The 27543-nt window shown below is 35.8% G+C and overlaps 1 protein-coding gene across 2 annotated transcripts in view; it reads left to right on the forward strand.

Annotated features, from left to right (window-relative positions):
• LOC111156774 (staufen double-stranded RNA binding protein 2) overlaps positions 1 to 27543 on the forward strand; it is a 318514-nt gene that overhangs the window by 32312 nt on the left and 258659 nt on the right. The window contains exons 3-4 of one of the 2 annotated variants that reach the window (XM_022517840.1): positions 11485 to 11615; positions 27301 to 27460. In XM_022517840.1, coding sequence (XP_022373548.1) covers positions 11502 to 11615; positions 27301 to 27460 — 274 coding nt within the window. In that variant the 5' untranslated portion in view covers positions 11485 to 11501. The remainder of the gene's footprint in view (positions 1 to 11484; positions 11616 to 27300; positions 27461 to 27543) is intronic. The other variant, XM_022517841.1, reaches the window with a different exon arrangement.

Genomic DNA, 27543 nt, shown 5'->3' on the forward strand with positions numbered 1-27543 from the left:
GGAGACAAACCATGAGAGACTGTGGACTCTGAGAAACAAATGGAGGGTTTTGGAGGGGAGGGGAGTGGGGGGTTGGGTGAGCCTGGTTGTGGGTACTAAGGAGGGCATGTATTGCATGGAGCACTGGGTGTGGTGCGTAAACAATGAATTTGGAACACTGAAAAATATAAAACAAAATTATGATGTTAAAAAAAAAGTAAGATTTCTCAATCTGGTAATGGACATTCATGACAAACCTCATTTACTGACATTGTACTTACTGGTGAAAGATTGAATACTTTCTTTATACAATCAGGAACAAGATAGAGATGTTTACTTTCATCAGTCGTATTCAACATATTCCTGGAGATTCTAGGTAGTGCAATCAGGGAAGAAAAAAAATGTTATTCACACGTGAAAGGAAGGAATAAAGCTATCCTTATTCACAGATGGCCTGATTGTCTATGTTGAAAATCATGCAGAATCCTGTTAGCACTAGTCAAATGAGTTTAGTAAGGTTGAAGTATACAACATTAATATCCAAAAATCAGGTGGATTTCTATAAAGTAGCAAGGAGGAATGAGAAATTGAAATAAAAGTTACCATTTAAAAATATGAAAATATGAAATACTTATGATAAATCTAACAAAATATGTTAAAGAAAATTGAAAGCTACAAAATACTGTTGAAAGTGAAGGATACCTAAATACATTAGAGATACAATTGATACAAACTGTATATTTTGAATTGAACCATTGGGTAAAAGTTTTTTGTAATCCTCAAATCAATACTTGCAGTGCTCTGCCGACTGGCACAAAATTAGAGTTGCCTGATGTGCAGAGTCCGAACAGAGGATGAACATTCTGTTTTCTTGTTTTAGCTCTCATGCATTAAGCAAGTGTCTTTTGCTTGCTCTGTTTAGTGCCACATTTTTAGCATTTTTGTGTTTTTTGGTTGGTTATTTGCCTGTTTAAAAAGTCTCCTAAGCATTGTGCTAAGGTGCTGTGTAGTATTCCTAAGCACAAGAACGTTGTGATGTGATTTATGGAGAAAGTACATGTATTTAGATTAGCTTTGTTCATGCAGGAGTTAGAGTGTTGTCAGCTCTGAGTTCAGTGTTAATCAACAATATATACTAAGTAGGGGATCAATAACCAGAAACACATGAAAAGCAGCATTATACATTGATTGAGAAAAATATTATGACTAGAGGTTTGTAGGAACCTGTCTTTCCCCTAGCAGCATTGGGTTGATATTTGATAATTCACTGTTCATGGTGACGTTATAAAACATAATTATCTATGAGATGTTGTTATTTCAATATTGAGAATTAACTGTATAACCTGTGTATGAGTTGGAAAACTGAACTTTGTTAAAATGTTGATTTTTTTGGATTGAAGCAAGGGGAAACCACAGATTGGTGGGAACTAATGAGAATGTGCATTGGTTTAGTGTTAAAGGGAGTAAAGAAAAAGGGAAGGACGGAAGAGATAATTTTATTTTAATTTATTTTTTTTTAAAGATTTTATTTATTTATTTGGCAGACAGAGATCACAAGTAGGCAGAGAAGCAGGCAGAGAGAGAGGAGGAAGCAGGCTCCCTGCCGAGCAGAGAGCCCGATGCGGGGCTCGATCCCAGGACCCTGGGATCCTGACCTGAGCCGAAGGCAGAGGCTTTAACCCACTGAGCCACCCAGGTGCCCCGGAAGAGATATTTTAGAAGCAAACTCTGCAACACTGGCAATTGAACACAAGAGATGGAAGAGAAATCACAGTGGTTTTAAGCTGGGGTTACTGCAAGGTGATGCCTTTCAGAGAAATAAGGATGGCAGGAGGGGTGCAAACCCAAGGCTGGTTTAGATAGCTTAAGCTTGAGGTCCTAGTAGACCTCAGCTGGTGGGGTTCATCCAGCACTTAACCTTTCGGTCTGGTAGGCAGGAGAGAAGTCTGGGTATAAATTTTAAAAGGAGTTTCCTGGGGTTCTGGGCTGGCTCAGTCAGTAGAACATGCAACTCTTGATCTTGGGGTCATGACTTCAAGCCCTATATTGGGCATAGAGCTTACTTTTAGAAAAAAATTAAAAAAATTAAAAAAAAAAAGGAGTTTGCTAAGCTGCATAACTGAAGTATAGTTCTATCACAAACCTTAAGTTTCTAGACTTTAGAAGGAGGCAGGGAGCACAGATCTGAAGAGCTGCAGGACAGGGGGAATGTAGGCATGGGGAAAATGAGTGTGGCATGGAGACCTGAAAGATAGGTCATGGCATGAGGGAAATATCCAAGTTAGGAACGCACTGCAAAAATCTGTAAATGAAGAGTGAGCTCCTAATTGGGAAGCATCCACAGATCCGTGCTGTTCTACACAATGCATTAACTTAGGTTGCTGGCGGGGAGGGGTTCCTCTGCACTTTCTCTCACTCGAACCTTCTCTCACTGAACAAGATGACCTTCAAAGTCTCTTCTAAACCTGTTGTATTTCTTTATTATAACCTCATTTCTCTCTCACACACATTATTATAACTTCATTTCTCTCACACACACTTCATTTCTCTTACCCAAAAACAATAAGAAAAAAAGCGAAAGCACACAAATTTGTCTTGGGAAGATAGATAGATAGATAGATAGATAGATAGATACATACATACATACATACATACATAGAACTAAGAACACATCACCAATTTACAGAATTCTGACTTTACAACCAACTATTTTGGACAAGAAAATTGGCAGAAACTTGGCTACAGTAACTATAATTCTCTTAAAGGTTTTAGAAAGGAGTTATCTTTAAAAAATGATCTCTGAGGTGCCTGAGATCATGGGTGGCTGGCTCAGGAAGAGCACGAGACTCTTGATCTTGGGTTTGTGAGTTTGAGCCCCATGTTGGGTATAGAACTGATAAAAAAAAATCTTAAAGAAAAAAAAAAAATGGGGCACCTGGGTGGCTCAGTTGTTGAGTATCTGCCTTCGGCTCAGGTTATGATCCCTGGATCCTGGGATCGAGTCCCACATTGAGCTCCCTGCTTGGCAGGAAGCCTGCTCCTCCCTCTCCCACTCCCCCTACTTGTGTTCCCTCTCTCCATGTTTTCCTTCCGTCAGATAAATAAAATCTTAAAAAAGAAAAAAAATTAAGGGGCTCAGTTGGTTAAGCGTCTAACTTCAGCTCGGGTCATGATCTCAGGGTCCTGGGATGGAGCCTCAGGTAGGGCTCCCCACTCAGTGGGGAGTCTACTTCTCTCCCTCTGCCCCTCCCCCTGCTCATGCCAGCTCTATCTCCTTCTCTCAAATAAAATCTTAAAAAATTAAAAAAAAAAAAAAATGGGTGCCTGGGTGGCTCAGTTGGTTAAGCATCTGCCTTCAGCTCAGGTCGTGGTCTCAGGGTCCTGGGATGGAGTCTCTCATTTGGTTCCCTGCTAAGCCAGAGCCTGCTTCTCCCTCTCTGCTGCTCCCTCTGCTTGTTGGTGTGCTCTCTCTGTCAAATAAATAAATAAAATCTTAAAAAAAAATTAAAAAACCTAAGAAATTTTTTAAAAATGAAAGAAAAAGGTTGATTTTTACCAAATTAATCTGTAGATTCAAGGGAATTCTTCTCTAATCCTTGCAGGCATTTTTGCCTAGAATAAAATTCGTATGTAAATACAAGAACTTAGAATAGCCAAAACAAGTGGGAAAAAGAACAGTGTTGGGGTACCAACACTACCTAATTTCAAGAAATATTGTAAAGCTACAGTAAAAGCAGAATTGGCATACAAATAGACAAATATATCAATGAAATATAAGAGATAGTCCAGAAGTAAACCCACTTATATATTGATAACTGATTTTAACAAAGCCGTAAGAAGCAATACAGTGGAAAAAATAATAGCATTTTTCACAAATACTGCTTGAGCATTAGACATTGATCTACAAAAAGTGGAAATGAGTCCATATTTTGCACCATGTACAAGAATTAATTCAAAATGGCCCAGAGACCTAAATGTGCAACCTAAAACTATAAAGCTAGAAGAAAATGGGAATCTTTGAGACCTTAACTAGGTAATGATTTCTTAGATGCAACACCAAGAGCACAATATGTAAATGGATGAATTGATAAACTAGATCTTATTAAAATTAAAGTCTGCTCTTCAAAAGACACTGGTAAGAGAATAAGAAGAGATGCCACATTCTGGGAGAAAATCTTTGTGAAACATATGTCTAACTAATGACATATTTAGAATATGTAAAGAACTCTTCAGATAAAATAATAAGGAAAGTACCCCAATTGAAAAATGGGTAAAATATTTTGATGGATGCTTCATTACAGGATAAATATAGATAGTGTGTAAAATATGAAAAGATGATTAACGTGTGTAGTCAGTAGGGAATGTAAATTAACTTCACTGTGAGATACCATTATGTAGCTATTATAATGGCTAAAGTTAAGAAGACCGACCATATCAAATGTTGGTAAAGCTGCAGTATATTTTAGCAGTGTTTAAATCCCAAGGTGGCTTCATTTGTAAAAGTCAGGGATTGTAGACATGACACTTATTGCCTGCTTTGAATCAGGCCCTTGAGCATCTTGTTTTCCAGAACCTTGGTGGCCCTGTAAAGACTGGAAAGAACAATGGCAGAGTCTAAAACTTACACTGTAAACCATTCCCTACTTTTGGTATGGTTTTGTAAAATAATTTTTTAAATGTAAAGTTTATATGTATGTATAGCTATTCATTGTAAAAAGGTACAACAATGGGATACTATAAAGTAGAAAGTGAGGATTCTCCAGATACCTGGGTGGCTCAGTAGGTCGGTAAAGCAACTGCCTTTGGCTCAGGTCATGATCCTAAGGTTCTGGGACCAAGTCCTGCATAGGGCTCCTTGCTCAGGGGGGAGCCTGCTTCTCCTTCTGCTTGCTGCTCCCCCTGCATGTGCATGCACTTACTCTCTCTCTCTGACAATAAATAAATAAAACCTAAGGAAAAAAAAATGAGGAGTCTTTCTGTTCCCTGCCAGTTGCATTTCTTCTGTTATGCATAGGCGCCTATTTGATTAAAAAAAAAAAAAAAAAGATCAGACAGGAAGCTGTCCTGTTTTTCATTTAACACTTTTGTAACATTTTCCATGTCAGTACACAAGATCTGTTCCTCATCTTTTCAGGGTTGCACATCCCACTGTAGTTTATTTAACCAGTTAATTATTGCTGGATAAATATTTAGCTTGTTTGTAGCTCTTGAATTATAGTCTTGCTATGCATATTGTCACTGTGTATATATATATATTTTTAAAGATTTTATTTATTTATTTGACAGAGAGATCACAAGCAGGCAGAGAGAGAGGAGGAAGCAGGCTCCCCTAGAGAGCAGAGAGCCCGATGCGGGGCTCGATCCCAGGACTCTGAGATCATGACCTGAGCCAAAGGCAGCGGCTTAACCCACTGAGCCACCCAGGCGCCCCTGTCACTGTGTATATTTTATGTGAGTCTTCCTGTAGTATGAATACCTAGATGTAGAGTTGCTGTTTTAAAGATAGAGGCAATTGAAACTTTTCTCTTTTTTTTTAGATTTACTTATTTATTTTAGAGAGAGTGCATGTGCACAGCATGGAGGAGCAGAGGGAAAGGGAGAGAAGCTCGAGCAGATTCTGCACTGAGTGCAGAGCCCATTGCGGTACTCGATCTCATAACCCTAAGATCACTACCTGAGCTGAAACCAAGAGTTGGAGTCTGAATCAACTGCACCACCCTGGTGCCCTGCAATTGAAGCTTTAATCAGTATTGCCAGTTTGCTCACCAAAAAGTTTGTCCACGTTCTATTTGCATTGGTAGAGTTTGCACCCCTTTTCCTACATCCTTGCCAATGATATGATCATTTTATGGTCTTTATCGGTTTAGTGTGGTAGATTACATTTCATTGGAATTCAAATATTTCTTTAGACATTTGTTTTTTGAGCAGATGTGTTTACTCAAATTATATTGTGAGTACATTTGCCCTTTTTTCTATTGGATTTAAAAAATTTTATTTTTTTATCATCTTTGTGTTTTATGGGTGTTAACAATTTTTCTTTTTATGTTGCAAGTATTTCTTCAGTTTGTAGACTTTTTTTTTTTTTTAAAGATTATATTTATTTATTTGACAGACAGAGATCACAAGTAGGCAGAGAGGCAGGCAGAGAGAGGAAGGGAAGCAGGCTCCCAGCTGAGCAGAGAGCCCGATGCAGAGCTCGATCCCAGGACCCTGAGATCATGACCTGAGCCGAAGGCAGAGGCTTTAACCCACTGAGCCACCCAGGTGCCCCAGTTTGTAGACTTTTTAAGTATCATTTGTGGTATCTTTTGCTGGTATGGGAGTTTTACATTTTTATCTTATTATTAAATCTGTTAGTTTATCCCATTATAACTTTTAGGTTTCCCTTCTTACCTAGAAAAGTTGTTTGTCTTACAGGATTATGACAGATATTTAGCCAAATTTTCTTGTGCTTTTATCATATTTTTATATTTTACATTTTAATACTTACGGAATTTATTTTTATGTTTGTATGAGGTAGGAACTTAAATTTTTCCCTAATCGATAGGCAATTAGAACAGTTTGATCTTTGGGTAGTGATTTTGCTTGGACAACCTTAGGTTATAGTCTAATTTGAAGTTACATGGTTTGTTTTAGTTACAGCTATGAAGAGGTAATCATATTTCTTCTAGAAGGCAAGAGCCTGTGGAAGGCAAATTTCTTTGCTCCTTTGACTCTGGTTTTTTTTTTTTTTTTTTTTTTTTTAACTTGGGTATTAGGTTGAGTACTTCCAATAGCAGGGCATAGGGGAAGGGAAGCCAGCAAAGAGACTTAGAAACTGTGTCCAAGTCATTTCTGGGACCAGGGATGGAAATGGATTCTTCTGTGGAGAGACTTGCCTTGGCAGGTGAGGTAGACTAAGTATTAGCAACAGCTCTGGCTGCAATTTAACTACTTTAAAAATGTTGCTACTGTAAGTTCTGGCTTAGGAAGCTTTTGGTGTTTTGGTGGATTCTGGTTCAGGTTTTTTTGCACTTTCCTTATATGCATTCTGTTTTCTGCTAACGATCTACTTGTATTTGCTGGAATGTGATGTGTTTTATGTGCTTTCTCCTGCATATGTGCTGTGGACAAGCTTGGATTGTCTTTGGTCTACCCTTGCTAGCTTACTTAACTAATCACCACCTCTTGAAACCTGCCTTTTAGTACCTCCTTCACCTAAGAACTCCCTGTAGCAGCCTTATTATTAACATTTGTATTGTAGTATTGTATTTGTTTATGGTATGTGCCTGTTTCTTATGCCATTCTGTGAGCTCTCTTGGGACCGGGTTTTGCCTGTTGATTAAAAATTCTCAGCTCCATTATTTTGGTATGGTTTGAAGATTTAAGTCCCAGAGAGTCAGGACATTTTATAAAAATAAAAAAGTAGGGTTTATCTCAAAAAGACTAGAGTGTATCTAATTTTTGGTTGAATGTGCTGATACTGGTGTTATAAATATCTATTTACCAGTATTACTCATCAAAGTTATGGTGAGTTACGTGTAAACAAATTTAATATCAACATAGAATATTCCCTAACACAAATATGAGAAATCTTAAAATGTCTTTTGTAGCACGGCTGGAAATTTTTCAGTGGAACCAAATTTATAAGTCAGTCATAAGTCGTAAGTCTGGAAAAAATAACAAATACGTGCTTTTTACAGAATATTAAAGAAGTCTATTTGTGTGAATAAAATCAGCTTATCCTAACATTTTAACTCAGAATATTTTAACTTGGAGGGCTATGAAAAAACGTTTATAAAACTGTATCACTCTTTTCATAATTTGATGGTAGTGTGCTTTAACAAATTGTTTATAATCAGAATAATAATGGATTCTTATAATTGTTAACAGTTCTTACGTTATCCCATTCAACCCATAAAATTATCCAATAATATAAAAACAACTATTATTCTTGTTTTACTGTCTAGAAAGTGACCTTTAAATACTTTCTCAAACTCTTATGGAATCAGTAAGTGGCTGAGATACCCAAAGCAGGTTCCTAACCATCAAATGGCAGTTGCTCTCTCAAAATGGGAAAGTCTTAGATTGTGAAATCCATTATCATTAATTTTATTTACTTCTAAGTAGGCTTCTATCCCAGCCACCAAACTGACTTGAAGCCTATTTCAGAATATCTTGATGAAAACATTCACAGGTCTCTTGAAATTGTATACCTATGCAACAGTGTATGTATTTCTCCCTTTTTGCATTATTGACTTTTCTAAGAAGTTATATATAAATTAAGCTTGTAAGTCTTAACTTTTATAGGTTAGTTTTATAGTTTTGTAGATGCTTTATTAAAATTTTGGTTTAATTTTTTGAAAAAGATATAAAAAGATATAAAAAAGAGAGTAGCAAGATCATGCACCTGTGCAATTGGGGGAGGGAAAAGGGAGAGGGAGAGAGAGAATCTCACATAGATTCCGGACTGAGTGCAGAGCCCCACACAGGGCTAGATCCCATGATCTGGAGATCATGATCTGAGCCAAAATCGAGAGTTGGCCACTGAACTGACTGACCCACCCAGGCATCCCAAAAATTTTGGTTTAAATTTTAATTACTGCTCTATCACTGAGCTCTGTCAAGTAGTTAATACTAATAAGATTCCTGATTAAATAGAGGTGCAGCTATTTAAAATAAAGTTTTAATCATTCTGTAAAATAAATTACAACTAGGTCTAAATATTTTAAAATCTACCAAACTAAACCTTTAGATTTTAGTTATAAAGCTTTATCTAAATGAGATTCTGTGTGTATTTGCACACCTTTCACACCATACCTTAAGCTACACATTAAAACGTTTTATAGGATTTATGTTTTTTTTGTGCAGTGAAAAGTCAAAGTTAATGAGATATACGTTTAACACCATGTTATTAGTTGACATTTTCCTTTAAAGGATTTAGATCGGGTTTTCTTACCAAGCAAGTATACAGGGCTATAAACATCATTTCTTAAAAATTTAAACTCAATTAGCCAACATATATGCTTTATCATTTTAATCACATTTTAGTATATTAAAAATCTGTGCTATGAAAAATTTTCACTATAAAATTGTCACATTGTGCTTGATATGCTCCTAATATTTTTTGCATTTTAACAGATGAATATATTGCATTGCTGAGTTATAAAAATTATACAGTAGTATATATGCTATTTAAGTGTTATGCAAAATTAGCTGATTTTTACCAGACTTTAATATTTTCTCATTTTTAACAAATTGTCATTTTTCTTTGCTTCTTGATATAGGCATAGGTATCTGTGTCTTTTGTTGTACTTGAGTTATTTAATGCCATGGTATGCAAGGACCCAAACTGATTATAATGCAAGTCACCTGGTATTTTATATGATGACTGACTTACGGTACAATTTATAAAATTTACAGTGGAATAAGTAAGATGCAGATTTCCTCAAATCTCTCTTCACTTACTCTTGTCTTTTTTGTGCTATTCCAAAAAGTAAAAATTACTAGTTTTTCTGTTTGTTTTACATGCCACTTAGGGTGGTTTAATTGTAGAATTAGTTGTCAACTGTATTGGTCCTACAGGTGGTTGTTTAGGTTCTCCTTTCACTTGTGCTTTAGTAGGTATTTATGTAGTTTATTAATCAAATAATTTCTTAATCGTAATGTGATCAAATTATTGTATTAAATTATTGATCCTGAAAAGAGTATGAAAAAGTTAAGAGAATACTGTTTTCATTAAATTTGCCATAGAAAGTTCATAAAGTTTCTAAATCCAGCTATTTCTATTTATTTAATGTATTTTCCACACATTGTGACTAGTTTAATGAGCAGAAAGTAAGCCACTTGAGTGTTTTATGCTAAGGTTTTAAAATATTTCTTGGTATGATTTAATAGGAGATGAAAGAAGACTAAAAAGCAGTTAATGTGTCTATAAATGAGATGGATGACTAATACAGGATAAAATAATACCATATTAGGAAAATATTTTGAAGCTGTAATAATTGTGGGAAGAATTTAGAATACCATACATTAAAAAATCTTAACCTCAAAACAACCTGTGAGTTAAGTAGGATAGATTTATTATACCCTTAAGAATAAAGCATAGAAGGCTTAGTTAAATTAAGTAAAAATCATTAATACCTTGCAGGTTAGGGAGGGGTTTCTTAAACAAATAGCAAGCATAGACTGTAAAAGAAAATAATTGATAAGTATTATACATAAAATAATCAATAGAAAAAAAGACAGGAGTTGTTCCCAAAGAGGAAACCCAAATGATCAATAACATGAGAAGGTGATTAGACTCACTAGGAAAATGGGAATGCAAATTAAAATAATAGCGGGGAAAACAAAAACTAATAGAGGGATACAATTTGTCAGACATCAAATTATCAAAAATTAAAATACCTGACCATACTACATGTTTTCAAGGTTGAAGGGAAGTGGTAATTCTCATATTGCCAGCAGAAGGTAATTTGGTACAGTCATTCTGAGTGCCATTTGGCAGCATGTTTTTACTCATAAAGGTAAAGAATTGAAACAATTTAAATGTCTGTCAGTAGGGGAGTGTATTAGAAAACCGATGTGGTATTTTGATGGAAATTATACAGCAGTTAAAAGTAACACAATGGATCTATATAAGTTATAATATCAAAAACATAATTAAGAGTGAAGAAAGTAAGTTGTGAAAATTATATGTTATATTACTATTAATGTGACTGCAAAACCATATATATCTCAAGATTGTATTTTCATGGATATACATACATGCATGTAAATGTATTATAAAATATTCCAGAGGGATATATTCTAAATTCATTTAGTAGTGGTTTCTGGAAAGGATAAACAGACCTTAACTAGAATATAATACTGTTTTTTTTTTTTTTAATGAGACTTAAACTTGGAAAATACTAATTTCAGTTTTAAGGGGTAAGAACTTGGACATTTGTTAAATTATCCTTTCTACTTATTTTAAAATTTTATGAAAAAAAAAGAAAAGGAAGTTACTAAAAATAGTAGTTGGAAGAGCTAGTACTTAAGCTTAGACTCCATTCCCAAGTCTAGAGCTTTTTCAATTAATATGCTGCCTCAAAATTAGAAGGAAAAAAAAAGTAAGATCAAGTGATAAAAAAGGCAGACAGAATATAGTTTTATAGTAATAAGAATCAGGAGAATTATGTGTTTATGCTAAAATTTTTTGAAAGGAAAGGAAAATTGTAAGATAAACTAAAAATGATTATAATTGTATTATTTAAAAATCTGTATGTGTGCTGTTATCAAAAAATGTATAGAGAGCAATTTAGGTACTTAGGGAAAAAGTTACCTTAATTTATTGTTTAAAATGTGATACATATTTCTGTTGCATGTAATGGAACACTTTAGATGGTTTGAATTTTTTATATAAAATTCATGAAAATAATTTAATCCAAATTTACAATCTGACGTCGATCTAAAAAAGTCAAAACTAGCTTTTCTTCCATTTTAAAGTCATTCTTCACAAAAACTGTAAAGCCTTTTTATTTACAGCTTCTCTCCAAGATAAAATGGCAAACCCCAAAGAGAAAACTCCAATGTGTCTGGTAAATGAGTTAGCCCGTTTCAATAGAGTCCAACCCCAGTATAAACTTCTGAAAGAAAGAGGGCCTGCTCATTCGAAGGTAAGGTTATGAAGAGAGGTGGTGAGACATACTTATCAAAGTCTATCAGATTTATCATCTCAGGTTTTAATTGTGCTTCATTGGGGGGTGGAGGGAGGGGCAGCAGATGACCTAAAGGCTTTTAGTTCTTTATTAATAATATTTAGAAGTCTGTAACTAAACAATTTTATTGCTCATTATGGTTTACAAATCTCTGTCAGATTTGGTGCTTCGCAAAAACCCTAACAGATCAGGAGATGTGGATTTTGATTTCTGTTTTGTAAATTAACTTACGCACAGAGAAGATAAGTGACTTGCTTAATAATAGCTCATATGTGCCTGTGCCAGCACTTGAATATGTGTTCTTTGGCTCCCAAATGCAATGTTCTTTCCATTAAATTAATAACTTTTAAAGTAAAATGGACACAGAGTAAATAGAACAAGTTACCTAGTGAGACATCTTTTCCAGTGTGATTTGCAGTTATAAGTTTCATCATTTATAAAAGTTGTATGTAGCAATATTGTTGTTATTTATGCATTCATTTATAATATTGTTCTCTTGAGTGGGAGAGCAATTTATATTTACATATAGCCTCATATATATGTTTATATATGTTATAAAGAAGTCTATAATTAATACATTTATGTTTGAGCTTTATTCATATGTTTTAAAAAGTCTCAGTTGTATACAAATTTCTATGGTACATTTTTAATCTTGGATTTATGATCATAAATTTTTTATGTTGAAACAATTGATCCTCAAATTGGTTAATCTGTATAAAGCAATGGCTATTGGATTATATAATTGTTTTCTAGTACCTCCTTCAAAGTAAGATATATGAGATTAAACTGAAATCTGTTAATTTTCTTCCCTATTAGAGACTTTTATGAAGGATTTATGGGCAACAGTTTAAATTGTCATTACATCATTTACGTAGAGAATAAAGTTGTGGCCCTGGTCTACCTGTTAAGTCATTTATCCTGACTCTCTTTTGTACCCATTAATTCGTACTCATTTCGTATTCATTCCTGTTCTGCCCTTATCATATTGAACTGTTGCATTTCTTAGAATGGTTCATTTTTTCACATCTCTCTGCTTCCCCTATGTTGTAGTGTCTCCTGCCTTGAAGGTCCTTTTGTTCTTATGCATTTTTGAACACTAAGCTCACACAGCACATCTTCTAAACCTCTGTGAAACTTCTCTGATCCCTCCACTGGGCCTTCAGCAGGACCTGTCTTCCTCAGGTGTAGTCACTGCTGTGCTGTACATGTTGGTTATTACTTTGTACTAGACTGAGCTTTATTAAGGTTATTATTCTTCTATATTTTATGACTCTTATAGGAACTGTCTTCCTAGCTCCTCATTTCTAATTCCAGGAATTCTTCCTTGAGGTGACTCCCCAGCTTTCAATTTCATGTTAATAGGCTAACCCATGTCACCTCACAGTAATCATTTGTTGACCTTTGGGTGATTCCATCACATTTCTCATGCCTCACTTTTACTCTGACTCATCATGTTTTAATTTTCGATGATTTCACTAAGTAGATGATTGTTCCAACATGCTGACATTTCAGTCATTGTACTTTTGTTATCTTGCTTCCCTCTCCTCTAGCCATTCATTCCTGTGATCATATTTTTGACTTTATCATAACCAGTAACTGCAAGACCCTCCATAGTCTTTTTTTTTTTTTTTTTAAGATTTTATTTATTTATTTGACAGACAGGGATCACAGGGAAGCAGGCAGAGAGAGAGGAGGAAGCAGGGTCCCCGCTGAGCAGAGAGCCCCATGTGGGGCTCGATCCCAGGACCCTGGGACCACGACCCGAGCTGAAGGCAGAGGCTTTAACCCACTGAGCCACCCAGGCACCCCTAGACCCTCCATAGTCTTAATCTCAAGCATTCAACTCTCTCTGACACCTCCTAACTTTCTAGTTCATTCCCTCTATTTAATTTTAGTACTTCTTTCATACTACAAATCTATTGATTCTACCACCCTTATACTACCTCTCACTCCCCTCAGTCCTCATATGGTTCTTACCCAGCTTAAATTCCATATGCTTTGTATGTACACTCAGCAGTCTTCCCCTTGGTTAACACTTGCTAAGTATCACTTATTTTCTTGGGAGATTAACCAGTTACAGACAATTTACATATTTATGTACATATATATGTTTGTATGTTATATGTACAAATACTTACAGTAGTGGTTATCAACCTTCGTTGTTCATTGAAATCACCAAGGAAGCTTTAAACAACACTTATGCATGAGTCTTACCCTCAGAAATTCTAATTTGATTGGTCTTGGATGAAGCCCAGACACTGGGATTATTTTTAAGCTCTCAGATGACTCAAATGTGCATCCAGAGTTGAGAAACACAAGATAAATGTCTTCAGAGTGGTGTAGAATTATCTTTTCGTACATACTTGTTGGTGGGAAGTAGTGATCTTTCTTCTTTCCTCCACTGAGTCTTACAGAATCTGAACAACTTAACGCAACTTTTAACATGTGACTATTAAATAACAAATTGTAATGTTTTCCTTGCCCCCTTTTGTTTTTCTGCTCACTTTCAAGTTGAACGCTGAAGTAATTTGGTATCACTTACATTAGTGTGAGTTATTGTGACATTGCTTTATCTCCTAGGTACCTAAATACAGTTCATTTTTTTTTTCTTACGGGTTGTCATTTTGACTTTTTCAAACCTGTAAAGAAAGCTATTACAATATAAAGTATAAGGAAGAGAACCAGAAAGAAGACAAAATGTATTTTCTTCTGTTCCTCTATTTCCCGATTTTGAGAAGTTTTCGGTATGCATGAGTCAGTGTTAAGAAAGCTCCGGTAGCTGCACTCTGAGGTTTACTTTGGAATAGGCATCACTGAGGGAGACAGTATCACTCAGTGGCCTTGAAGCCAAGTAGTCTTTTTATTTATTTACTTTTATGCTAGCTAGATTTGTCAAGCTTGATCTTTGCTCTACATTATCCAGCTTATGTGGCCTTGAACAAGTGATTTAGAGTTTCAGTTTTCTCATCTGTAATTTGAGAAATACGGTATCTGTTCTAGTGTAGTATAATGGAATGATGGTTTGTAAATTCTTAGCAACTATGTTGATGATGGGGGTACTCAGATAATTATATCATTGCTTGTTAGTAGAATATAGGATTAAAAAAAATCCTTGGCAAAATATCTATTGATATTGATATTTCCTATATCATAGGCACTTTTCCTTAGTCACATCTTCCTACTTTGGTGTCTTCTCTGATGTCTCTCTTTGGATATTGTGGGTACAAGTCCCTTATTAGATAAACGTTTGGAAATTATTTCCTCCTACTCTGTGGCTTATCTTTTCTTTTTTTAAACAGCATCTTTAGAGAGCAGTACTTGTTAATTTTGATGAATTCCAGTTTATCCATTTGTTCCCTGTACTTTTGGTATCATGTCTAAGACATCTTTGCCTTCTGCAAGATCATAAGATTTTCTCCTATGTTTTTTTCCTAGATATTTTATTGCTTTAGCTCTTACATTTAGATCTAACTGCCATTTTGTGTTAATTTTTGTATGTCGTGTGAGATGTAGCGAGGCTTACTTATTGTTTTGCAAATGGATGTCCAGTTGTTGAAGAGATTATCCTATATTCTTCACAGCGTTGCTGTGCATCTTCGTCAAAAATTAGCTGTCCATGTCTGTGTTCATTTCTGGAGTCTTTTCTGTTCTACTGATTTATTTTCTCATCTTTATGCAGAGGCTGCGCTGTTTGGTTCGCAGTAGCTTTCTAGTTCTTGAAATCTGGGAGTAGTAGCCTATTAATTTTGTTCTTTTTCAGGTTGTTCCTTTGCATTTTTATATGAATTTAAAATCAGCTTGTCTTTCTATAAAACACCCTGCTGGGATTTTGAATAGAACTGCTGTGACTCTGTAGCTCAGTTTGGGGCAAATTGACATGGTAGGAAAATTGAGTCTTCCAACACACCAATAAAATACCTCTCATTTATTTAGATATTATTTAATTTCTCTCAACAATATTTGTAGTTTTCGGTAGTCAAGTATTTTACATCTTTAGACTTATCCCTAAGTATTTCATTTATTTTTTTAAGAGTTTATTTTTTTTAGTTTGTCAGAGAAAGAGAGAGAGCACAAGCAGGGGGAGTGTCTAGCAGAGGGAGAAGCAGGCTCCCTGCTGAGCAAGAATGTGGGACTTGATACCAGGACCTTGGGATCATGACCTGAGCAAAAAGCAGACGTTTAACCGACTGAGCCACCCAGATGTCCCAGTATTTCATATTTTTGATGCTATTGCCTGTGGTCACGATTTTTAAATTTTAGTTTCTTGTTCTTATTGATTATTGCTCTTATATAAAAATACAGCAATTTTTGTGTATTGATGCAGTGTTCTAAAATCTTGCTAAACTCATTTAGCAGTTTGAGTTGCTTTTTAAAAAATTCCTTTTTAGATTTTTTTGGGGGGTTCCACATGTCATTTTTTTTTATAACTTTTTAAAAAGATTTTATTTATTTATTTGACAGACAGAGATCACAAGTAGGCAGAGAGGCAGGCAGAGAGAGAGAGAGAGGAGGAGGAAGCAGGCTCCCTGCTGAGCAGAGAGCCCCATGCGGGGCTCAATCCCAGGACTTTGGGATCATGACCCGAGCCAAAGGCAGAGGCTTTAATCCACCGAGCCACCCAGGTGCCCCCACATGTCATTTTTTAATAAAGACATTTTGAACAAATTTCTATTTATTTTATTTTTTATTTTTAAAGATTTTATTTATTTATTTGAGAGAGAAAGAGGAAGAGATAGTGAGAGAGAGCATGAGTGGGGAGGAGAGGGAGAAGCAGGCTCCCTGACTTGGGGCTTGATCCCAGGACCCTGGGATCATGACCCAGCTGAAGGCGGATCTTTAACTGATTGAGTCACCCAGGCCCTCATGAAGACAGTTTTTAATCCTACTTTCCAATCTTAATGTCTTATTTATTTCGCTTGGTAATTGCATTGGTAGAACTTACAGTGCAATGTTGAATAGAAGTGATGACAGCAGACAGCTCTCAATTTATTCCTGATCTTATGGGCAGTCATTTCAGTTTCCCCCCATTAATTGTCATGTTAGATGTACCTTTTTTGTAGATGCCTTTTATCAGACTGAAGAAATTCCTTTCTACTTAACATTTACTGAGAGTTTTTAACATAAAGAGATGTTGATTTTTGTCATGTGGTTCTACATTGATTGAGATGGTAATATATGGTTTTTCTGTTTTTTGATCTCAATATTTTGAATTATGTTGATTGACTCTCAAATGCAGACTCTACCCTTGCATTTCTGGGATAAAGCACTTGGTTGTAATGTATTAGCTCATTTCCATATTGATGGATCCCATTTAATGTGTTTTTTAAGCTTTTATTTAAATTCCAGTTGGTTAACATAAAATGTAATATTAGTTTCAGGTATAAAATATAGTGATTAAGCACTCTGTGTGGCACCTGGTGCTCATCACAACAAGTGTAGTCCTTAGTCCCCGTCACCTATTCTACCCATCTTCCCACTTACTTTCCCTCTGGTAACCATCAGCTTGTTTTCTGTAGTTAAGAGTCTGTTTTGGTTTGCCTTCCTCTTTCTTTTTTTCCCCCTTTGTTTTGTTTCTTAAATTCCACATGAGTGAAATCATACAGTATTTGTCTTTTTCTGGCTGACTTTGCTTAGGATTATTCTCTGTAGTTCCATCCATGTTGTTGCAAATGGCAAGATTTCATTCTTTTTTATGGCTGAATACTATTCTATTTGTGTGTGTGTGCGCGTGTGCGCACACACACACACACCCACGCCCCTATCTCCCACATCTTCATTATCCATTTATTAGTCAGTGAACATTTGGCTTCTTTCCATAATTTGGCTTTTGTAGATAATGCTGCTGTAAACACTGGGGTGTATGTATCCCTTTGAATTAGTATTTTTGTATCCTTTGGGTAAATACCTAGTTGTGCAGTTGCCAGATTATAGAGTACTTCTATATTTAACTTTTTGAGGAACCAACATACAGTTTTCCAGAGTGGCTGTACCAGCTTTCATTCCCACCAACAGTGTAAGAGCAATCCCCTTTGTCTGCATCCTCGCCAATAGCTATTATTTCCTGTGTTGTTCATTTTAGCCATTCTGACTGCTGTGAGGTGATATCTCATTGTGGTTTTGACTTGTATTTCCCTGATGATTAGTGACATTGAGCATCTTTTTAGGTATCTGTTGGCCATCTGTGTGTCTTCCTTGAAAAAATGTTTATTCATTTTTTTTGCCCATTTTTAATGGATTATTTGTTTTTTGGGTATTGAGTTTTATATATTTATATATTTTGGATCTCTCTGTATCTATTTATATATTTTGGATACTGACCCTTAATTAGATATGTCATTTGCAGGTATCTTCTCCCATTCCATAGGTTGACTTTTATTTTTGTTGATTCTTTCTTTTGCTGTGCAGAAGCTTTTTATTTTGATGAAGTCTCAGTAGTTTATTTTTGCTCTTGTTTTCCTTGCCTTAGGAGATAATCTAGTAAGGAGTTGCAGTGGTTGATGTCAAGGAAGTTACTGCCTTGTTCTGCTTTTGGATTTTAATGATTTCATGTCTCACAGTTAGATCCTTCATCCATTTTGAATTTATTTTTGTGTGTAGTATAAGAAAGTGGTCCAGTTTCATTCTTTTGCATGTTGCTGACCAACACCATTTGTTGAAGAGATGGGCTTTTTTCCGTTGGATATTCTTTCCTGCTTTGTTGAAGATTAATTGACCTTATAGTTGTGGGTCCATTTCTGGGTTTTCTATTCTGTTCTGTTGATCTATGTGTCTGTTTTTATGCCAGTACTATACTGTCTTGATCACTACAGCTTTGTAATACAAGTGGCAGTCTGGAATTGTGATGCCTCCAGCTTTGCTTTTCTTTTTCAATATGGCTTTGGCTTTTTGGGGTTCACACAAATTTTGGGATTGTTTGTTCTTGCTCTGTGAAAAAATGCTTGTGGTATTTTGATAGGGATTGCAATAGATGTGTAGATTGCTTGGGACAGTATAGACATTTTAATAGTATTTGTTCTTCCAGTCCATGAACAAGGAATGTTTTTTCATTTCTTTGTGTCCTCTTTAATTTCATCAGTGTTTCATAGTTTTCAGTGTTGTATAGATCTTTTACCTCTTTGGTTAGTTTTATTCCTAGATATTTTACGGTTTTTGGTGCAATTGTAAATGTGATTGTTTCCTTAATTTCTTTTTCGGCTTCATTGGTGTATAGAAATGCAACAGATTTCTGTACATTGATCTTGTATCATGTGATTTTACTGAATTTTTGTATCAGTTTTAGCAATTTTGTGGTGAAGTCTTTTGGGTTTTCTACATAGAGTGTCTTGTCATCTGCAAATTGTAGAAGTTTGACTCCTTACTTTGTGATTTTCATACCTTTTATTTCTTTTTGTTGTCTGATTTTTGTGGCTAGGACTTTCAGTACTACATTAAATAATAGTGGTGAGAGTGGATATTTCTTCCTGACCATAGAGGAGATACTCACAGTTTTTCCCTGTTGAGGATGATATTAGCTGTGGGTTTTTTAAATATGGCCTTTTTTATGATGTTGAGGTATGTTCCCTCAAAACCTGCTTTGTTGAGTGTTTTTATCATGAATGGATGTTGTACTTTATCAAATGCTTTTTCTGCATCTATTGAAAGGATTATATGGTCCTTATCCTTTCTTTTATTGATATAGTATAGCACATTGATTGCTTTGTAAATACTGAACCACCCTGCAAACAGAAATATATCCCACTTGAACATTGTGAATGATTTTTTTTAATATACTGTTGAATTTGATTTGCTAGTATTTTATTGAGAAATTTTGCATCTGTGTTCATCAGCGATATTGGCCTGTAGTTCTCTTTTTTAGAGAGTCTTTGTCTTGTTTTGGTATCAGACTCTTTTTTGGAGTCTTTGTCTTGTTTTGGTATCAGTGTAATGCTGGCCTTATACAATGAATTTGGAAGTTTTCCTCTCATTCTATTTTTTGGTATTAACTTTTCTTTAAAATGTTTGGTAGAGGGGCGCCTGGGTGGCTCAATCATTAAGCGTCTGCCTTTGGCTAAGGTCATGATCCTAGGGTCCTGGGATCAAAGCCCACATTGGGCTCCCTGCTCAGCGGGAAGCCTGCTTCTCCCTCTTCCACTCCCCCTGCTTGTATTCCCTCTCTCTGCTTTCTCTCTCTCTCTCTCTCTCTCTCTCTCTCTGTGTCAAATAAATAAATAAAATCTTAAAAAAAAATATTTGGTAGAATTTATCTGTGAAGCCATCTGGCCCTGGACTTTCATTTTTATTTATATATTTATTTACTAATTATTTTTATTAACATATAATGTATTATTTGCCCCAGGGGTACAGGTCTGTGAATTGTCAGGCATACCCACTTCACAGCACTCACCGTTTCACATACCCTCCCCAATATCCATAACCCAACCACCCTCTCCATACCTCCCCGCCCCCGCCGCAACCCTCAGTTTGTTTTGTGAGATTAAGGGTCTCTTACGGTTTGTCTCCCTCCCGATCCCATCTTGTTTCATTTTTTTCCTTCCCTACCCTCCAAACCCCCAACTCTGCCTCGCAAATTGGACTTTCATTTTTTGGGAGATTTTTGATTACTGATTTAATTTCTTTGGTTGTTATTGGTCTGTTCAAGTTTTCTATTTCTTCCTCTTTGTTTTGGTAGCTTATATATTTATATTTATCCATTTCTTCCAGGTTGTCCAATTTGTTGGTATTTAGTTTTTCATAATACTCACTAATAATTGTTTGCATTTCTGTGGTGTTGGTCATGATTTCTTTTCTCTCATTTGTGATTTTATTTATTTGGGTCCTTTTTTCTTTTCGATGAATCTGGCTCAGGATTTATCAATTTTATTAATTTTTTCAAAGAACCAGCTCCTGGTTTCATCTGTTCTGTTGTTCTTTTAGTTTCTTCATCCTTTACTTTTGCTCTAAACTTTATTATTTCCCTTTTTCTGCTGGCTTTAGGCTTCATTTGTTGTCCTTTTTCTAGCTTCTTTAGGTGTAAGGTTAGGTTGTGTATTTGAGATTTTTCTTGCTTCTTGAGGTAGGCCTGTATTGCTATATATCTCCCTCCTAGGACTCCCTTTTTTTTTTTTTTTTTTTTTAGAGGGGGAGAGAGAGAGAGAGAGATAGATCGCAAGTAGGCAGAGAGGCAGGCAGAGAGAGGTGGGGGTCGGGGAAGCAGGCTCCCTGCTGAGCAGAGAGCCCGATGTGGGGCTTGATCCCAGGACCTTGAGATCATGACGTGAGCCGAAGGCAGAGGCTTTAAACCACTGAGCCACCCAGGTGCCCCTCCTAGGACTCCTTTTGCTGCATCCCAGATGTTTTGGATCATTGTATTTTCATTTTCATTTGTTTTCCATGTATTTTTTAATTTCTTCTTTGATTTCCTGGTTGACACATTCATTGTTTAGAAGCATGTTGTTTTAACCTCCTTGTATTTGTGGTCTTTCCAAATTTTTTCTTGTGGTTGACTTTAAGTTTCATAGCTTTGTGGTCAGAAAATATGAATGGTATGATCCCAATCTTTTTGTACTTGTTGAGGCCTGTTTTTTGATCCAGTATGTGATCTGTACTGGAGCATGTCCCATGTGCACTTGAAAAGAATGTGTCTTCTGTTTCTTTAGGATGGAGTGTTCTAAATATACCTGTGAAGTCCATCTGTTTCAGTGTGTCATTCAAAGCCCTTGTTTCCTTGTTGATCTTCTGCTTAGACGATCTATGTAGTGCAGTAAGTGGGTATTAAAGTCCCCTACTATTATTGTAGTATTATCAAGGATTTCCTTAATGTTTGTTATTAATTGTTTTATGTATTTGGGTACTCCCATGTTGGGGGCATAAATATTTACGATTGTTAGATTTTTCTTATTGGATGGTACCTTTTATTATGATATAGGGATCCTCTTCATCTCCTGTTACAGTCTTGGGTTTAAAATCTTGTTTGTATGATGAAAGTATTGCTACTCCAGCTTTCTTTTGACATCCATTTGCATGATAAATGTTTCTCCATCCCCTCACTTTCAATCTGCAGGTGTCTTTAGGTCTAAAATGAGTCTCTTGTAGGCAACATATAGATGGCTCTTGTTTTCTTACCCATTCTGACACTTTATCTCTTTTGACTGGAGCATTTAGTCCATTTACCTTCAGAGTAATTATTGATAATATATTTGTGACATTTTTTAAAAAAGATTTTATTTATTTATTAGAGAGAGAAAGAGGGAGAGAGCGAGCACAAGTAGGGGGAGTAACAGGCAGAGGGAGAGGGAAAAGCAGGCTCCCTGCTGAGCAGGGAGCCTGATGTAGGGCTCAATTCCAGGACTCTAGGATCATGACCCACTGAAGACAGACGCTTAACTGAGTGAGCCACCCAGGAGCCCCTTTAGTGCCATTTTATTACTTGTTTTGTCATTGTTTCTGGAGATTTTCTGTGTTCTTTTCTTGTCTTTGTCACTTCTGGTCTTTTCTTTCCACTCAAAGAGTTCCCTTTAATATTGCTTGCAGGGCTGGTTGAGTGCGCATGGACTCCTTAAGTTTTTGTTGGTCTGGGAAACTCTTTGTCTCTCCTTCTATTCTGAATGATAGCCTTGTTGGATAGAGTATTCTTGGCTGCAGATTTTTCCCATTTAGCATGTTGAGTATATCATGCCACTTCCTTCTGGCTTGCCAAATTTCTGTTGAGAGATCTGCTGGGTAGCCTTACAGGTCTTCCCTTTGTACCACATCTTTCTCCATTCATCAGATGATGGACGCTTTGGTTGTTTCCATAATTGGCTGTTACAGATAATGCTGATATAAACATCGGATTACATATGTCTTTCTGAATTAGTGTTTTTGTATTCTTTGGGTAAATACAAAATGGATCATAGGGTAGTTCTATTTTTAACTGTTTGAGGAACCTCTATACTGTTTTCCAGAGTAGCTGTGCCAGTTTGTATTCCTTGTTTTTAATATTTTGTGGAGGATTTTTACATCTGTCTTTATCAGAGATCTTGGTCTGTAGTTTTGATTTATATTGTGTTCCCTAATAATATCTTACTCTTTTTTGGGGAAGACTTTATGTGAACTGGTATTATTTCTTCCTACAATATTTAGTAGAATTTATCATTATGACCATCTGGGCCTGGAGTTTTCTTTGAGGAAAGATTTTAAACTACAGATTCAATTTCTTTAACATTTATAGGACTATTTGGATTACTTATTTCTTCTTGAATGAGCTTTAGTAATTGTGTCTTTGACAGAATTTAAGTTGTTGAGTTTATTGGTATAAAGTTGTTAAAAATACTTCCTTGTTATCTTTTTAATACTTTAGGAATCTGGAGTGATGTTGCTTCTCTCATTTCCTGATATTAGTGATTTATGTCTTTTTTTCCCCAAGATTAGTCTGGCTGTAGGTTTACCAATTTTATTGATCTCTGCGAAGAATCAGCTCTTTGTTTTATTGATCTATTTGGTTTTATTTCTATTTGGTTTCATTTTCTGTTTCATTGTTTACTTTTATCTTTAGTTCTTTTTTTTCTGTTAACTTCAGTTTTTTTTTTTTAATTAAGATTTATTTATTTGTTAGCGTGCACATGCGTGTGTGAAGGGTGGGGGCAGAGAGAGAATCCAAGCAGACTCCCCATTGAGCACAGAGCCCGGCATGGGGCTTAATCCCACAATCCTGAGACTTGAGCCGAAATCAAGAGTCAGATACTTAACTGCCTGAGCCCCTGTAATGTCAGATTTGATTTGCTCTTCTTTTTCTAGTTTCTTAAGATTGAAGCTAAAGTTAACTTGAGACCTTAGTTTTCTGAAACAGGCATTTAGTTCTAGAGATTTCCTCTTAGAACTATTTTAATGTAATCTTCTAAGAAGTAGTATTTTCATTTTTATTCAGTTTTAAAACCTTCTAATTTCCATTTTGATTTAATCTTTTACCTATGCGTTATTTAGAAATATATTACTTAGTTTCTAAATGTTTGGAGATTTTCCAGAGATTTTTCCGTTATTAGTTCTAACTTAATTCCATTGTGGTCAGAGAACATACTTTGCTTCATTGAATCCTTTGAATTTACTGAGACTTGTTTTATGGTCTAGAATATCTTCTTTCTTCGTGAATGTTTTGTGAGAAATTGAGAGCGGATGTATTTTCTGCTCTTTTTGGGTAGAGAGTTCTAAAAATGCCCATCAGGTTTTGTTGGTTTATAGTATGTTCATTTCTACTATATTCTTTGTGATTGCTTATTAATTGCTATGTCACCTATTAAGGGGACATTGTATTTCTGATGTAAATTGTGGATTTTTTCTTACTTCTCTTTGTAGTTCCATTTATTTTTGCTTCATATATTTTGAAGCTGTGTTATTAGTTAATAAATGTTCTGGATTGTTATGTCTTCTTCATTAATTGGCCCCTTTATCCTTAAGAAATTACCTTTGTTATCATTGGTATTAATCTTTACTCTGGAATCTACTTTGTTTGATATTAATATAGCCATCTAACTTTTCATTGACTTATGTTAGCACGATACATTTTTTTTCTGTCATCTTTATAGTTGAAACGCATTACTTGTAGGAAGCATGTAGTTGCATTTTGCTTTTTTTAAAGATTTTATTTATTGCAGAGAGAGAGAGAGAGTGAGCACACAAGAAGGGCAGAGGGCCAGTGGGGGAGGGAGAAACAGACTTCCTGCCTAGCTTGGAACCAATGCTAGGCTTAATCTCAGACCCGAGGATCATGACCTGAGCTGAAGGCAGATGCTTAACTGACTGAGCCAGCCAAGCACCCCAGATTTTGCTTTTTCTTTTTTTAATCAAATTTGACAATCTCTGCCTTTTAAGTGGCATCATTTACATCCTTTTGTTTTAATTTTCACAATTCTTTTTTTTTTTTAAGATTTTATTTATTTATTTGACAGAGATCACAAGTAGGCAGAGAGACAGGCAGAGAGAGAGGGGGAAGCAGGCTCCCCGCTGAGCAGAGAGCCCAATGTGGGGCTCAATCCCAGGACCCCGAGATCATGACCTGAGCCAAATGCAGAGGCTTTAACCCACTGAACCACCCAGGCGCCCCAGTTTTCACAACAATTCTATGTGTTCCTTTTAGTCCCAGTTTATTAAAGAAATAAGGAAACAGAAAGAATAGGTAACTGTCCTAACTTTGCACATAGTAAATGGTAAAGCTACCACTTAAACTCATAAGTGCATCCTAGCATTTCTTATTTAAATTATTAAATTTGTATTGTAGTGGCATTCTTTTTGTTTTCTCTAGTTTTATTGAGATATAATTGACATAAAATATTGTATTAGTTTTAGGTGTACAATAAGCTAGTGGGGTCCTTTAGAGAAGTTTCAGAAAAGTACAGGTTTGACTTGGATACATTTGTATTTTTTTTTAAAAGATTTTATTTATTTATTTGACAGACAGAGATCTAAATAGGCAGAGAGGCAGGCAGAGAGAGAGGGGGAAGCAGGCTCCCCGCTGAGCAGAGAGCCCGATGCGGGGCTTGATCCCAGGATCCTGAGATCATGACCTGAGCCGAAGGCAGAGGCTTTAACCCACTGAGCCACCCAGGCGCCCCAGATACATTTGTATTTTATAGAATGTTCATGTTGGTGGTGGTCACAAGGATAGTTTGAATGGAAATGTCTTACGTTAAGGGGATGGTGTTAGAATGGTCTTACAGTAATTTAGGGGAGAGAGGTTGATATTCCTTGCTAAGACATTGGTGAAGAGCATAAAGAGAGGAGGCCAGATCTGAAAAATATTTTTGAAGTTGAATCAGCAGCTTGATAACTGGATGCAGGTGAGAATGGAGAGAGAAATGGAGACAAGGAAGACCTCTTGAAGGTGTATGGCCTGTGAGCCTAGGAAAATACTGACATCTAGAAGATTAGGAAGCAGAAAAGGTTAAATCATATGGATTAATCATGGGAAAAACCAGACAAATCTAGATTATGGTATATTCTTTTGTTGTGTTTTTTTCCTTTCATGACATTGACATTTTTTAAGAGTTTAGGCCAGTTGTCTTACAGAATATACCATAATCTAGCTTGTCTGATTTTCTTCCTGTGATTAGGTTCAGGTTAAGCATTTTTGGCCAAGAATACTAAATGCTTCTCATTGGATCATATCAGGAGGTACATGGTATTAGTTTGTATGATTATTGATGATGCTAACTTTAATCACTTGGTTAAGGTATGTTCTACCTGATCTCCTTCCTGCAAATATACATTTATTTCTTTTTAATTAAAAAAAATTAAATTAAATTAAAAATATCTTTTTGATTAAAAGTATCTTGGGGTTAATATTTTGACCCCAAGAATTAAAGAATTAAATTTAATTCTAAATTAAGAATTTAGAATTTAAAATTGTGAGAAAGAATAAATCATCATGGGGGTTCCTGGGGGCTCAGCCCATTAAGCGTCTGCTTTGGCTCAGGTCATGGTCTCAGGGTCCCCCAGGTTCAGCAGGGAGTCTGTTTGTCCCCTCTGCTCCTCTCTGCACTCATGCTAGCACTTTCTCTCTCTCTCTCTCTCAAATCCTAAAAACAAAAACAAAAACAAACTTGATAAATACTGAAACCCCCAGGAAGGAAAAAGAAAACAAATTTAGGAGTTGAGTTTACTCCACTGATGAGGGCAGCACGGCATGCCGTGACCTTGGTTGGTGTCCAAACAGCCAGAAGTTGAATCAGTTACGAGCTATAGGACTGTGGGAAATTAATTCTCTCTGAGCCTGTTCCCTTATCTCTGCATGAAATTGAGAGTAGTTCTTTCGTGGGGCTGTCTTGAGAGTCAAACAAAAATTAATTAATTAAAAGTATCTTGGGGTTAATATTTTGTATTCCTACAAAGTAGTAGGCTTTCTGTGGAAAACAGCGGATTGTGTATTCTGTAACTTGATCCTCAATATTAGAAGGCGAACAATAGGTTTTGAACTCTCATGGAAATAATGGTGTGAATGGAATATTCAGATGATATAGGAAAGGGTGGTTATGAAATGAAGATGGACAAAAAGAACTTTGTACCACACCAAGTGGGACCATTGAAAGATTTTTAACCTGAGGTTGGTTGAGGTGATACAGTTGGATTTGAGGAGTTTTGTTTGTTTGATTTTAGAGAGAGAGCTTTGAGAAATATTTGTGAGGTTAAAATTAACAGAATTTGGTGACTGGTTAAATGTTGATTGTGGAGGATTGAGAGTTTCCTGATGACATAATATTTAGAAGGATTTCTTGACTCTTTGACTAGATTGTACTAAGTATGACATTTAAGGTATTAGATTTTATAAGTATTACAGAGGCAGGGCCTTGTGGATTCTCTTAGTTTCTCATCTTCCTTTACTTATTCTGCTTTTATGAGGACTATTTGAATGACATTAACAATTCGTTCTATTTAGGGAAGTGATTTCTTCTTGCTTTATTCTACCCCAGATGTTCACTTAGTGCTGCTCCTATGCCTTTGAATGGATATAACAGGATCTGGTACAATCTCTTAAAATGATTTCACTAGGTGGAATAATATTTTTGTGCAAGTAATTTGTAAGGTCACCCCTAGCTCTAAAATTTGATTCTATGGTATATCTGTTTTTCTCTCAGACAGCATATTTTATTTCCTGAAAATTTTAATATTTTCTGTCTCTTTATGTTTTTCGAAGATGTTCTCAGTGCAACTGAGTCTTGGTGAGCAGACATGGGAATCCGAAGGGAGCAGTATAAAGAAGGCCCAACAAGCTGTTGCTAACAAAGCTTTGACTGAATCAACACTTCCCAAACCAGTTCAGAAACCACCCAAAAGTAATGTTAATAATAACCCAGGTATGGCACTTACTTGTTTCCTTCTGTTGTGTTGTTGTGTTCTATATGTGCTGTTCTCTGTATTTTTCTTTATAGCAGGCCAT

The sequence above is a fragment of the Enhydra lutris genome, unplaced genomic scaffold, assembly GCF_002288905.1.
Source record: "Enhydra lutris kenyoni isolate GAN:26980312 unplaced genomic scaffold, ASM228890v2 scaffoldscaffold49, whole genome shotgun sequence".
Taxonomy (NCBI): domain Eukaryota; kingdom Metazoa; phylum Chordata; class Mammalia; order Carnivora; family Mustelidae; genus Enhydra; species Enhydra lutris.